This window comes from Gopherus evgoodei, chromosome 1 (assembly GCF_007399415.2).
Source record: "Gopherus evgoodei ecotype Sinaloan lineage chromosome 1, rGopEvg1_v1.p, whole genome shotgun sequence".
NCBI classification, from domain to species: Eukaryota; Metazoa; Chordata; order Testudines; family Testudinidae; genus Gopherus; species Gopherus evgoodei.
The window spans coordinates 298,293,694-298,308,840 of NC_044322.1; the positions used below are offsets into that span (position 1 = coordinate 298,293,694).

A 15,147-nucleotide genomic window follows, 5' to 3' on the forward strand; every position below is an offset into this window, starting at 1 on the left:
TTCAGGTATCTAAAAGGGTGTCATAAGGAGGAGGGAGAAAACTTGTTCACTTTAGCCTCTAAGGATAGAACAAGAAGCAATAGGCTTAAACTGCAGCAAGGGAGGTTTAGGTTGAACATTAGGAAAAAGTTCCTGTCAGGGTGGTTAAACACTGGAATAAATTTCCTAGGGAGGTTGTGGAATCTCCATCTCTGGAGATATTTAAAAGTAGGTTAGATAAATGTCTATCAGGGATGGTCTAGACAGTATCTGGTCCTGTTATGAGGGCAGGGGACTGGACTCGATGACCTCTCGAGGTCTCTTCCAGTCCTAGAATCTATGAATCTATTCACCAGTGTCAATGTGGGGGTGATGCCAGGGGGCTGACTGTTGTGTGGAAAGGGTCTGCCATTAGGAAGATTGAAATAGGTCCCAGTATGGTGTGTTCTCCATAGTTTGCAACACAGTGCAAGGTTGGGGTCCAGCCTTTAACTTTGTAACAAAAGGTGTTCCAGCATGTACTCCCTTTCCAGGCTTTGTGGTTGCATCTACACCTCTGCAGGCTGTCCTTATGGTGGAAGATGTCACTCTGCGGCAAGTCCCCAGGAGACAGAGAAAGGTCTTGTTCAAAAAGGCAACAGGCAAATACAGCACTGCTATTTACCAGGATAGTGTCCCCCCAGATGGTGCAGGGGTGGTAGAGAGAGACTAGCTCTACAGGCAATTCTGAGAAAACTCATTGCCTTAGAATGTCCATGCCAAAAGAAAGCTCTAATTTGCCTTAAGGTCTCTTTTATGACACCCTCAGATGAACAAAGTGCACTCCAAAATAAAGAGAACTCGGCAGTGAATGAATGCCTTACAATCTGTTTTGAAATCTCTTTAGCCTCATTTGGGCAGTTTACTTCACAACATAAATTAGCTAAAAGTTGACGGTATTAATGAAACTGAGCCACAATGCTTTGGCTATCGCTTTTAGTCTGTGGCTACAACATACCCGCCATGCAGGTTTTTTTTTGTTTTTTTTTTAAACCAGGCCTGTGTTGCCAACATCTGAGCAGGGGTGAGTGAAAGAGAGCAGGAAACAGCTCAGGAAGGGGACTGCGGAGGCAGCAAATGGGACCAGTAGCAGGATTTGATACTGCAGGGAAATAAAACTTCAGAACTTCTGGTGTAGTGAAGTTAAAAGCTAAGTAGGCAGGGAAAGGCTCTCCGAACACAACAGCAGACGGTTGGTACAAGGAAAAACATTATTTAACTCTCCCTGTACACTTGTATTGTAATACATACAATACAGTACAGCATATAGTACTAATTGGTACGGCTCCCCTCTGTAGCATTTTCAGGCTCATTTTTGTAGCGCCTCATCCATAGCAATTTCAGGCTGGCTATCCATACAGCGTTGTTGTGTAATCTCTAAATCTGCTGTGTAATACCGTTTTTGGCTGCCCAGAAAAATCTCCTGTCAGACTTCCTGATATACATTGGGTCAAAGGGCACCTATTATGCTATCTAGGGTGCTTTGCGGAAAACGGTCTACCACATCATTCTTAAATGCAGTGGTGGCTTTGATCGCAGAAACAGTCCAGGTCCTCAAGGTACTGGCACGTAGTGAGAGCTTTACCAGAGGTCCTGTTCCTGTCCCTTGCCTTCAGCTACTTCTGCTCAAGATTCTGTGCTCTGACTGCACTGGAACCAGGTATGGGAGTGCCCTGCTCTTCATTGGTTCTGCCAGTGTCTTGCAGAAGTCTGCCTTCTGGTGACTCTTCTCCAAGCACTGAACATGCAACTCTCCAAAACAATCCAATCTAGCACCTCTCCGCAGGAGTTCACAAATAAACCTAGAGAAATGGGAAGCATGGGTCCACAGGGAAGTCTTGGAGGAGGGAGGGAGGGGTATGGCTATAACATATGTGACTCCAGGTGTGTGAACTCACTACTATCTGGTATCAAAAAGAGGCACAGGCTAGCCAGCATTCAAACAGGGAGGTGAGATCCAGTCAAAATGACCCCAGAGCCATGGTGGAACACAGACAATCTGATCCAGGTGTGAGGCAATGCACTGGGGAGACTGCCAGAAGTATAGTAGTTAGGAGTGTGTATATGCAAACCTTACAGCAAACAAACTCATTGCAGAGTTGCTTCTCTTACGAGGATTAATTACAGCAACGTAAGATGCCAAATTCACTTTTTAAAAGGTTATGTATAGATGCAAGGTACTTTAAGGCAAACTAAAGGTAATTGGATATAACATATCTATGTAGACACGCCCTATTACCAATCCTGAGCCATCCAGTCCTAAACTTGTTTCATCTTAGAAAGGGCATCAGTCCATTTCATGTGTTAATCTGGCATCCAGATTCAATAAGATGCAAGCTTTCATTTTTAAAAAAAGTTTCAACCCTTTGTTGCAAAGACAACCATCTGAACATGAATTAGTGTGGTCCTATCCTAAACAGCAGATAGATGGGAACTCTCCCATTCAACTCTATGAGTTTAACTCCCAGTGTTCACTATGAAGCCAATAATGGATACTTAGGAATTAGATTTGAAAATAATGTAGGTGTGCAATTTGCATACACAATTAACTTCTCACACACACCAGTTAACTGCATGCAGAAACTGCCAAACAAAAGGCAGAAGTAGTAATGATCCAGAAAGAGCCATGCAACACTGAAACCATATTCTATCTTTTATCGCTGTTCAAAGGATTATCTGGACTCAGAGTAATAATTTAAAAATCAAAGCAGTGAGCCACATTTTAACATGTAATTGGGCCATCTCCCCAGATGGTTTGACATCCTTTATTTAGTGGTTTTAGCTAAATATGTCTCAGTGAACTGTGGTTTACCACTGAAGTGCTTGCACACTTAACTACGGTGGATCTCTCAGGCACAAACAATGCTCATTTAGGACACTTAGTAAATTAGTACAATTATAAAGCTGTATTCTGTAAATAAATGATTGCACTGTTGTATCCTTAAAAATGCTTCAGATTGAAATACCAGACCAAGTGAAAGTTTTTTCAGCCAGAAACAAGATTCAACAGACAAAAAACAATTGCATTGTGTGTTTATTAAGAAAAACTGCTTCATATTTATATTGAAAAACTGTCATTGTCTTGAACATACACAATCTATAAAACTATACAGATAAGGCTCAACTGACCTCCAACTGGAATTTTTCAGTTTAAGGAAATCTGATCAAAGTATTAGAGAGGTGATTTGTGAATTTTCATGCTGTTTCAGTAAGAAAAAAAATGAAATTAGTGCCAGGTAAATGTCAAATTTAAATTTACAGGAACAGATTAATCTCTAATACAAATCCACATAGAGACATTGAGGCAAAACAAATATTCAAATATTTTAAACAAAGTGTAATGTAATTGTTATTCTGCTTATTTTGCCTCCTTCCCTTTTATCACCCGCCCTTTTACTTTTGTCTATTTTCTCTGTGCCTATCCAGACACCTTCTAGTGATCTCAAGTATTAACATTCCATCGGCTTCTTTCTGGTCCCAGTAACTACACTTAGTGACATGCAGTGGTTTACAGGCACTAAGTCACATACAATTTCCCTATTTATATTTCTCCTCCTCCTCTCATAAGGGCTATACTTTCTGCACAGCTACTGTGTAAAATACAAAAATCAAAGGCAACATAATCTGCGCTACTATGTTCTGTTCAATTTAACAGTATCTTGTCCAGTGTAATTATATCCTGTCCAGAGCTGATATTATTTAATAAAACTAACGTTATAGAAAAGGCGAGAATCATTCTTTAAATATGATTCTGTACACTAGAAATTTAATGGTGGGAAATTCAAAAGCACTCAGTGTTGGCCTAACTCTGCTCTCACTGACAGAGGAAAGTCAATACGCTACACTTTTGAAAATCTCACCCTTATCTGCTAGGTGCAAAATTGCTTGTTTAAAATTTAATTTAACAGCAATGAAGGCATTTCATATTGCTATGCAAAGTTTTTTTTTTTAAAATGTGTTATGGATATATGTTAAGTGTTGTGTTGTGTTTTAGTCCTGGGATCCATATTAGATTACAATGGAAACTTGGCTAAAAGCGTCCTTAATCTCTGAAAAGATACCTTTGATTCCTGCAACATAATATACCAAACAATACAAATATTTAAATTAAAAGCTAAACCCTCTCAAAAGTATGTTTTCACTCTTTCTTACCGAACTCACCATAATCTACTTTTTTCTTTCCAAGAGCCTCTCTCTAATGTCTACTGGCATTAACAAAATAAAAAATGTGTTAGCACAAAATCCTAACTATATAAAAGAAAAACTGATTTATTTACAGCTAAATTAAATATAATTAATCAGTAAGGGCATCTGTGCCTTCTATGTTACAGTGCTTTTCAACAAGAATATTAGGATGCAGTGGTCACACTTACTTTATTCTCTTTTGAAAGATTCTGCCAAGTCTCCTATACTTAAAACCGGGAATATCACTGGAACTGGTAATCGCTCTCAGATTGGAACAAATTTTTTTTGAGTCACACATTATGAGTCATATCCTGCAAATGGATCCAAGTGGATGATCTCTATATGGACAAAAGGATCCACACATGCAACCCAGTTGCAGGATCCGATGCTATATAATAAATACTAAGTTGTTAACTGAAAAAACTTTTTAACCTGTCATTTAATGACAAAAGTGAAAACCCCGTAATAATTTATCAACAATAGAGGCCTCAACACTTTAACATTCCAGTGAGCAGTAATTCATAAAGCAAAAAAGTAGTGTTACTGAGAAAGAACATGAAGATCCCAACTTGGTGAATATGCTATTAAACTCAGATTATTAAAGAGTAATTCTACAGTTACAGAACAAGTTACATCTTTTCTAACCAGCTGATTTTGAATTAAAAAAATGTAATCTTTACTTTAATATCAGTAACTTAATCTAAGAAGTACCTTATAATGCTGCTCATATGAGCCTTATATTCTTGTTTTGCTTATTGGAAAAGGGTTAGTTTTGATTTTAAATTTAGTCATATGCCTGAGACATTATGTTATAACATTACTTTTTCCTACCCATTGTCAAAAGCATGGCAAAAACGTAATACAACATGGAATAGGCAACAATGCTTATTAAAGTACATTTTTTTAAAGACTTCCATACATCTCTATAAAACCTATAAGGTGGAGCACACAATGGGAAATGTATACTAAACTAGAATTCAGTGATTTTATCAATACTACTATGCTCTTTATTACAGAAAATATATAGTATTTTGTTTGTGGCTTGGTGAACAGTGTTAATAGTAGTTGTATGGCAGACCCAGATTAGATTTCTAGTTGTATTCTCTCACTCTCTCTCTTCTGCCAGGAGTTGGAAATGATTTGGAGGCCAAGCATTCAGCTCCAGAAGGGAAAATCAACATTCAGATCCAGAAGGGAAAATTAAGTGCTTCATGTTACAAAGTAGCAATCTGTGTCCAATTAAGGAGCAGCACTGACAGGTTATTAACAGAGCCTCATCGGGTCCTGTTTCTCCAGAAAGATGGTGGCTGCCCATAAAACTTACAGCCTAAGGAAATTAAGGCAGTGAATCCTTCTGGCTCTGAAAAGGATGCAGATGACTCCTACAAATAAGCTAAAAACAGTGCTTTGGGAGAAACCTTTGATTCACATTAAGTGCATTTGAACTATGTATTAAAAGACTTAAGAAATTTCACCCTCTTGGCCAGAAACCCCATGCCACACCAGGAAGTAACAAAGCAATGACTACAGAAGAAAAGAGGTTTACTGCATTGTTGTCCAGTATAGGTTTTCCAGATACGTGCTTTGAGTCTTTTGTTTCATAGTTGACAATCATGCCAATACGTGTGTCAAAACCTGGGGAAAGTAGTAAATAAAAGATAAATTTACAATACTATCACAGTTGAGAGGAAACCCACTACTACCAAGTCCTCAAATGTACATGACTGCCTACAAGTGCTTAGTATATGGCTGTTGAGTCAAACACATACAAAAAGGACAATTAACTAGCCAATAATGTTTAACTATTATTCTAAACTAACATTAATAGTCTCAAAGAAGGGAATCTAGATTCTATACTTTTAATTACTGTTAGTGAGAAGATTTTTTTTTAAATGTAGTTACTATTTCTATGAAATCTACATATGCAGTCCTATAATAAGAAGCTAATAATAGTGCTAATCAAGAACAAAAAACTAAAGAGTTTTGATATGAATGATGCTGTTGAACAAACAAATGGTTAGAAACAAAGTATGTCGGTCAAAAAAAATTAATTTTCAATGATAAATGGTGTAAAGAAAATGGTTACTCTATCTGATGGCAAGTCTACTCCTCTTGGATCAGTGGAGGAACATTTGCGGAGGCACGCAGGGAGACCCCGGCCAACCCCTACAAGGGGGGGGGTGCAGAGAGAGCACTGCCCAGCTCCAGCCCCGCTCTGGCCGCAGCTACGGCTTTGGCCCTGGCCCCAGCCCAACTCTGCCCTCATTCCCCCTCTGCCCCAGGTCAGCTCTCCTTATAGCCCTAGCTCTTCTTCCCCCATTCCCAGTTGTGCCTTCAGCCCAAGCTCCTCTGTTGAGCCAACTCTGCAGTAATGAAAGGGGAGGCACAGACAGATTCCATTCCTGGTAAGGGGTGGCCACTACAGGAAAAGTTTGGGCACCACTGTCTTAAATACGGAAATAGCAGTCACTAACATCTCACTTCCAAGCTAGCTGCATGGCTTTCCCCCCACCAACCTAGCTGTTCTCTACTCTATGTTGTTCTTATGTTGTTGTTATTACTCTAACTTTGTATTAGCAGCATTTTAACACTGTTTTTCCATTAGCTATTCCAGTGTGCTCCCTGTCACTCCACTATTTTTTGTTCTGTGAGAAATGTACATTTCTAGAAAACTGACATATGAGGTGTTTGTGTGGGGAACAAAGGAAGGAAGCACCTCAAAGCAGACCAGACCAATATATACTAGTATTTCTCTCGTAGCTTTTGAGTATCTCCTAATGCCCAGCATGTCAAAAGATAAGAGTATTCACCCTGAACTTCTGTTTTATTGTAAAGAGAGGCCTGCAAACACACCAAAGACAACTTTTCTTTTTTTAAAGCCTGTTTGGGAAGCAAATACTTAGCAGTGTTGTTGCCTTCCAATCTCTTACTAAACTTAGGCCAAAACCAGAGTTCAGTGGTGAACAGGATGAGGCTACAGAGGTGAACAGGATGAAGCTACAGAGGCACTAACTTCATGCTGAGGTAGCCTAACTTTTACTTAATATGTGCTATGAAAAGCCAAGTCTCATGTTTATTTTCTAGATTACTTGCCAAACCCAAGAAAAAACAAAGGAAAAGACCTTCTGCTCCCCATATAAACTTCTTTAGTGAAAGCCACAATTAAAACCCAAATGCACTGCACAAGGGCCAGATTCTGCCTCCCGTAATCACAAGTAGTATCTGACTCTACAGCTACTATCATTCAAATCAAGGTGACTATTTGCAAAGTAATGCATTATTCCATGTGGCAAGGTGGGACAATTTGGTTTTAACTTTACTATGTTTGTGATAGGATAATAGAAAGTAAAAAGGAAAGTATTGTCATACAGTATTACACACACTTTGGTTTGATAGCAATTCAGTGGAACAAGAAAAAAAGTACACAAAGCCAGTGTGCACTACTAGGATCTGACATATTCAAGCAAGGCCTGATTAAAAAAAAATACTACCATTTTTTCCCATCACACCATTTCACAACCATTTTGATGACTCAGAGATGATAGCAGGCTCAGAAAATTTTGAAATGCCAAAATCAAAAAGTGGGGAAAAGAACGAAGATGGCAGAGCATAAGGGTCAAGATAAATTGCCTTTTCTCCTATCTTCTTTCTGATCTCAACCATTCTATTTAACTTTCTTTGACCACTGTGGTAATCCCTCCATTCTTTCCCCATTTTCAAAACCACTTCCCCAGCCTCTCTGGAGTTAAAAGGGAGCTTTTAAGTTAAACAGAAAAATAAGCAGAACATGACTTACCGGTGTATTGCATTGTAGCTCCTATATATGAATCAATAATTGATCCCAGTAAACCAGCCATTGCACCAAACACAACAAGTGGCCACTGTGGAGCAGATATATCCAGATCACTCACAAAAACAAGCTGAGTAATGAAGTAAGCCACACCTACTAGCATGCCACCAATGAGACTTGAAATTAGGCCCACTAACGTAACACCTCCATTAGTACCTAAATCAAAGAAAAACGGAGTTGAGTTATAAACCATTTCAGAAGATGTATTAATTGGCTTTAATGGTTTACTTGACAGTGAAGATAGAACTACCCTCTCACTCCCAGAGGCACTGTTACACTAGCCTTTGTTTCTCTGAAATTTCCAGTAGCGACCAACAGATTGTCTACACAGATGGTCTCACTGTTGTTACTGCTAATGGAGCTGCAACCAGTATTAGCAGTGGTGAGAAATGTTAGAAAATAAAGGCTAGTGGAGACAAGGCAAGACCTGATCCTTTCTGACTGGCACTGTGCTGGGAAGCTTACCCTGCAAAGTTGCTGCCTATGAATTACCACTTCAGTAATCAGATAACTTCAGTGTCCATGGCTATAAATCCAGAAACTTTCACACAGTTTCAGTATTACTTAGACAATTCAATTTTTGGAGTAGACTGAGTGGAAGATAAAGATACCCTCCCAATCTGTACATGTAACTCTATTCAGCCAGAGTGTCTACTGTTCAAACTTTCAGAAATAGTTCATCAAGATATGTTTTGCCCAAAAGATATTTAAAAGAATTATCTAAAAAAAGCAACACGTTTAACTACTTACTCAAAAGGAACCCAGTAAGCATTTATGGTGTGAAAAAAAATGAGGCAAACTACTGTCCTCACACAATTTAGAAATCAACTTACAATATTACAATCACCAACTCAATGTAGGGATCGAGATTTCTTTGCTCCAAGAAAACTCAATACTCTGAATTGTTTAAGAGTTAGCAATGTCATCAATTAAAGGAGACAAGGAGTGGTAAAGACAGCAAAGCAGGAAATGAATTGATTATTTGGTTTAAAAGTGCATTTTTGTAATCTTTACATTTAAAACACACATTCTGCAACTAATTAGAAATCTTATCTAGCTTGATTTTCACTTCCCCTTTTTTAAATCAAGTCAGATGACAGTTACCATTCTTTAAATTACATCTACTGCAATCTGAACACGCTAATGGTAGTAAAAACAAAATAGTCTTAGAATTCTGTAAGGGTTTTATCTCACAGGATGATATCTAACTGTAGCTACATAAAGTTTTTTCATAGTAGTAAATCTGTAAAAAATGCATTTTTCAGGTCACAAACTATTTGCAAAATCAGTTCAAATTTAGTGACTAGTTTTTTGGATGAAGAAGTCAGAATTTTTTTTTTTAAACATCAAAACAGTTTATTTCACACCATTTCAAAAACCAAAATATTTTATTTTGACTCTTTGGTTTCACAATTTAGATTTTTTTTTTAAATAAAAAGGGTTAAAAACACCTGAAAATGTCTTCCCCCCCACCCCGCATTTTGGAAAGAAAAAGACTGCTTCAGTTTAAATCAAACGAAAAGGTATTTTTGAATTTTTCTCTCTCCACATGCTATTTTTTTATTTACAGCCCATGACAAACAGAATGTGGTAAATACTATGTCAAAGTACTAATTTTTACCAAACAAAATTTCACAATGCTAGCAGAATTTGTTTTATTCTTTTTATGGATATGATTATGTTAACAGTCCCAGACAGAAATGACACAGTATTAAGACAAGAATGCGTAAATCAGTAAGCCCTTACCTACTGGAACCTTTTCCCATGTGGTTATTAACCTTGGCTCACTTTTACTCCAGACACTGCCAATCTCTGAAGCCCAAGTATCTCCAGCAGAGCAGGCCAAAGCTCCCAAAAGGGATAAACACATCCATGATGCAGTATACTGCTTGGAAAAGTCTATTGGAATTTCACCTGGTCCATTTTCTATCATATATAGCAGAGCCAGCTCTGTAGGGACACCACCGTTACAGAATACTTGCACCCAATTCCTCTGCCCACCTCGAGTAAAACAAACAAAAATATTTGAATATTTTCACTGTAGCAGAGAAACTTGACATTCAGCCACATCATACAGTAGCAAAAGCAAATTAAAAAAGCGCAAAAAACCCTAAACCCGCACACACACAAAAAACAACACGAAAATCAAGTCACAATCACTACCCTTAGTTTATTACTGTTAAATGAACCACTAGCAAGCACACTGCGTCTAGTCCAGAATGGGGATAAAAAGGATAAGAACGCTTTACAGTGTTCTCTATTCTGTGTACTACTATATAATATCTCCAACTTTCAAAAGTATCAGGTAAGATACAGTATCTCTTCTTTACAGATTGTCTGACAGTATAATTCTTAGTGTTTACCTTGTTTGAATTCTGAATCTATATGCTTCTTCACATCTTCTTTCCACGTAGTAAGTTTTGAAGAAGTAACAAAAAACATGAGCAAGGCAATGAAGAAGCTGTAATTTGCAATTGTTAGGATAAACCCAACCACTAATGCTGAAGCAAAAAAAAAGGGGGGGGGGAAATTGAGCAAGTTTAGTTCACGCAATCATCTTTTCAAAACAATTAACAACAGGAATCTCAAAAATTATCAATGATTGAAGGTTTATCATGAAAGAGTGACAGTGCAATTAGCTAGATCATTACTGCAGTACCTGAAAACTGTTTACACAATTTAAAAAGAGCCAACCATTTTGACTGAATTTTTTTTTTTTAGGCCTTTTTTGCTTCGATGTTTTCCTTTAAATTCCTGAATCGTCCACTAAGTATTTGGACAGTATATGGTTTCTGAAACAGCCATCTGATATTGCCAGGAAACAGTACCACTCATCTACGCAAGATGCAAAGAAAATTTAACAATAAGATGAGGCCAAATGACATCTAAGTGAAAATCCCTGGATATACCCTGCCTGGAGTATTTTATTGTTTCTAGGCAGAAAGCAGACAGAGAACTACTGTTATGTTTCCAGCCACTACTATCTGAATGCTGACCTTAAACACATCTTTTCATGACTTGGATTTATTTATTTATTTATTTATTTATTTTTTAAATAGAGCCACCTCTTTGGATTATTTGACAGGTTGGGCATTCCCACCCCCACATCCATTCATATCATGTCCTGACAGTTGCTAATCTGTCTCCTTTTTTCTGTTAATTTTCTCTCTTGCTTTTTCTCTTCTGTGTGTTATTTCTTTTTTGCCATCCTTCTCTTTGTTGCTTTTTTACATGTTTGTTTTTGACTTTTCTCCTACTCACTATGTATGCTGGATCCCCCCTACTTACTCAACTGCTCATCAGAAGCCACATTCTGCTAGTAAAAAGAAGACAACTGGTGCCACCTGAGGCTCAGCTAGCTCAGTGTCACTGCAGTAGAGAAGATTGGCCTGATTCGCTATATAAGTGAGTTACTCCTCCAGCTGGTTACAGTAGGGGTTACAAAGAGAGAAGAAAGGTGAAGTTGGTGGCTTTCAAAGTGTTGCCTGACATTTTACCTGCAGATGAAGTACCATATTTGCAGTGTGATATAAAAGAGGGGAAGATTTGGGGTTGTGCTCTTTTACCCTTCTCCCTGACACTAATCCTCCTTTCTGCCCTGTGCTTCATGAAATGGACTAGCACCACAGTTACAAGGTTTGCATCAGAGTTTGGTAATGCTGCTCTACTGTACCTTGGTGTTTCTCCAGCTAGTCAAGAAAAGCAGACTTGAACAGATCATTACTTTCCTTTTTATTTTTGGGAGGCAAGAAAGGAGCACTGCCTACCCTTCAGCAAAGGGAACCATAGAGACCATTCTGGGTCTGTACCACATAAACTGAAGAATCAAGCAGACAGGCTCCCCTATGTGTCTCAGATTGATGGAATTGCTTTCCAGCAGCCTCCCTTCCCCATACTCCTTCCACTCTTCTGACTATGCATGGATGGAAATAGACTGCAACCATCAGTCTCTCCATGAGACTCCAGATACTGCAGAGTAAGATGGTGTATGTTATCTCTTGTCTCATTGCCATTATTGTAGTGGATTTTATATTTAAAAACAGATTGATATATATATTGTACTGAAACTTAAAAAATAATTTTATATATTTAAATAAGTCTTACCGGCAATATTAAGAGTGAGTTGTAGTTACAGTAGGATAAACTGCTTGCTTAAAAAGTATAAATGACACCCAACATTAAACCAACATGAAGCCATGACAGATACTGTATGCTTACACTTCTATGTTATTATTACTGAATTGAGAGTAGGAAGTCCTTAAAAATGCACAGAAATGCAAAAATTAAGAAAGGCACTTTAGTTTATATATTAAATAGTTCACTTAGTATTCCCAGAAAATACATACCCCCTAAAGCTCCACTGTGATCCAGGCTCTTTTTCTTAAAGGCTCGTGAAACAATCATTAGTGGAATCATAACTGAAAAAAGCCAACGCCATGGAGAAATAGGCCGTAAAGTACCTGAGGAGTTAAAATAAGTATTAAATAAAATGTTATATACTGGCCTTCTGAAGGATAGAAAATGGTCAGAATAGTAATCTTTACTAATATGCACTTACATTCTGAATGAACAAATCAGACTTGCTTTATTTTCCTCACACTTTTTACAATTCAGAAGGGAAATACTTTAGCCCTCTTTTAGAACACCACATTGAAATGGACTATTATAGAGTTCTTTTTTCCTTTTGTTTAGCATTCACATAAATTAATCCACATAAAGACAAAGTATTCAGATTAGTAATAAAAACTTTACCAATCAGAAAAAGAACCAAACTGCAGGGAAATGACATTATTTATAAATCTCTAAAAGGGAATTACAAACAGTGAAAATTAAAATTCAAAACTAACTGAAGCCTGATTTTAATTTTGGTAGAATGGATGATGTAATTATGATTTTATAACAAATACATAAAGACACTAATGGACAAATGACATTATGGGATCTTTTCTTCCTAACTTCAAGTAAAGACATAGAATAATATAAAGCCTAGAAAACTTAAATTTTCAAAATATTATTATTACTTTTATGCAGAGATGGCAGGACTACATCTGAATAAATAAACTAATACACGGAAATCTTTGGAGTACCTTATATTCTGATTGGCTCTCTAGAACTATATGAAGTAGTTTTAACAATAAATTTATAGTACATTATGCAATGAATACAAATGATTTTGAAAAACATTTCAACTAACTAAAAATTGCTTTGACAAATAATCTTGGCAATTTAGTGAAGTATCCTGAAAACTAGTTAAAACAAGTAAAATTAGAATTATAAATATCTAGATGAACATGATGTGGCAGAGGTAAACCAACATGGTTTATGTAAAGGAAATTTATGTTTCTCGAAACTCCTAAAATTCTTTGTATATGTCACCACAAGAGTAGATAAAAGAGAACATACAGATAAATTTAGTTGGACCTTCCAAGAGCCTCTGACATAGTCACGTACAAAAAGATTATTAAGGAAAGGAAATATTAACGGAGTGGGAAGTAAAGTCCTGTAATGCCCATGGATCAGAAATCATCTAGATATAAAACATGTAGTAGAAATAAATGGCCAATTTTAACTTTTCCTCTCAACATATATGAACTTTCTATATAAGTATTCATGGTCTATATTTATCTACAAAACATTCATTTGTATTTGATCAAACTCTTATTATCTTAGGGATTTATTTTCTTCAGATCCTGTGGTAACCCATACATTATAAAATCTACTTGATCCTAATATAAAGCTATCATTTCTTGCACTGCAATGATTAATCATATTTTTATATGTCTATGCCACTAATGTTGGGGAGCTGCCCTTTTCCAAAAATGAGCTATCATACATGTGGCTGGAAACACTAATTGTGTTAGCAATGAATTTTTCCGCAAATCAATAACCTCCTTTGGACTATTACATATATAGAATCATTGTTGGTTTTGGGGTAGGCCTAATCTTGAAAATTCTAGCATTTTCCTCCAAAATATCATTATAGGGGGTCCTCACTATAACTCTCCCCCTTATCCGTTGTTTTGCCTAGCCATCACTCATCAATAGGGGAACATGTTCCAATTCATGCTGGTCCCAATCCACGTATCCATCATTTGCAATACTGTACTGTGTAATTTGCAAATGAGAGATACGTCAATCAGGACCAACATAAATCAGAACATGTTCTCCTACTGATGAGGGATGGATATGCAACAGATATGTGTAGCCATGGTTGGGTCGTGGCTCACTCACTTAACATCCAGGCCCACCCTTCCCACCCCCAACCCTGCTCCCACTCCAGCGCTTGCCCCACACCACCCACCTGGCGCTTCAGCCACGGAGCGGGGTTTGGGTACGAGGCTTGCCCAGATGCGGTGCTTCAGCTGCAGAGCAGTATCAGGGGCTTGCCCCACTCTGCTTGCCCAGCCCTCCTGCCAGGGAGCGGGTCAGGCCATGGGGGCTTCCAAGCCCCTGACCCATCTCCCTGGCTACAACACCAGGCGGAGTAGAACAAGCCCCCACACACCAACCCTGCTCCCTGGCTGGAGTGCCAGTGGAGTGGAGCAAGCCCTCGCTCACCAATCCCACTCCCCGGCAGGAGCACTGGGCAGAGCAGGGCAAGCCCCGGCATCCGACTCCTGCTCCTCAGCAGGAGCGCCAGGTGGAGCGGGGCAAGTCCTGTGCAGAGCGGTATGCACATTTTTACGAGCTCCCACCCTTTTTTTTCTGGTAGCCCCTAGCCAGAGCAACTATCATCCTCCCTCCCTTGGAAGGCCAGCTGGTGTGTGGGGGGGGAAGAGATGGCCAAATTGCTCCTACCCCTCTGCCCCCCCCTTCATAGCCCACCCAAGTGTCCCCCTCCTACCTATGCCACTGCTGTACCAGTGGGTCCCCAGTATACATTGTTTCGGCATCCCGGGCCAGGGTGGATAAAAATCAATGATTTAAAAAAAAAATCAGATTTTTTTTGATAAAATGCTTTTTGAGGAAAAAACCTATCAAGATAATTTAAACTAAGAGACATTATAGCTCAAAGACATCTCATCATGGAATAGGGATTATAAATTCTAATTCTATAGTATGAGACAATATATTCATGTAATGTTTAAGAAAAC

The 15,147-nt window shown here is 38.2% G+C and overlaps 1 protein-coding gene across 2 annotated transcripts in view; it reads right to left on the reverse strand.

The window, feature by feature from the left end:
- Positions 1–3,034: 3,034 nt before the first annotated feature.
- TMEM19 (transmembrane protein 19) overlaps positions 3,035–15,147 on the reverse strand; it is a 30,929-nt gene continuing 18,816 nt past the window's right edge. For both annotated transcript variants that reach the window (XM_030548730.1, XM_030548731.1), the window contains exons 3-7: positions 12,400–12,513; positions 10,417–10,554; positions 9,800–10,054; positions 8,000–8,209; positions 3,035–5,838 (exon numbers count right to left, since the gene is read on the reverse strand). In XM_030548730.1, the coding sequence (XP_030404590.1) occupies positions 5,675–5,838; positions 8,000–8,209; positions 9,800–10,054; positions 10,417–10,554; positions 12,400–12,513 (881 nt within the window). In that variant the 3' untranslated portion in view covers positions 3,035–5,674. The remainder of the gene's footprint in view (positions 5,839–7,999; positions 8,210–9,799; positions 10,055–10,416; positions 10,555–12,399; positions 12,514–15,147) is intronic.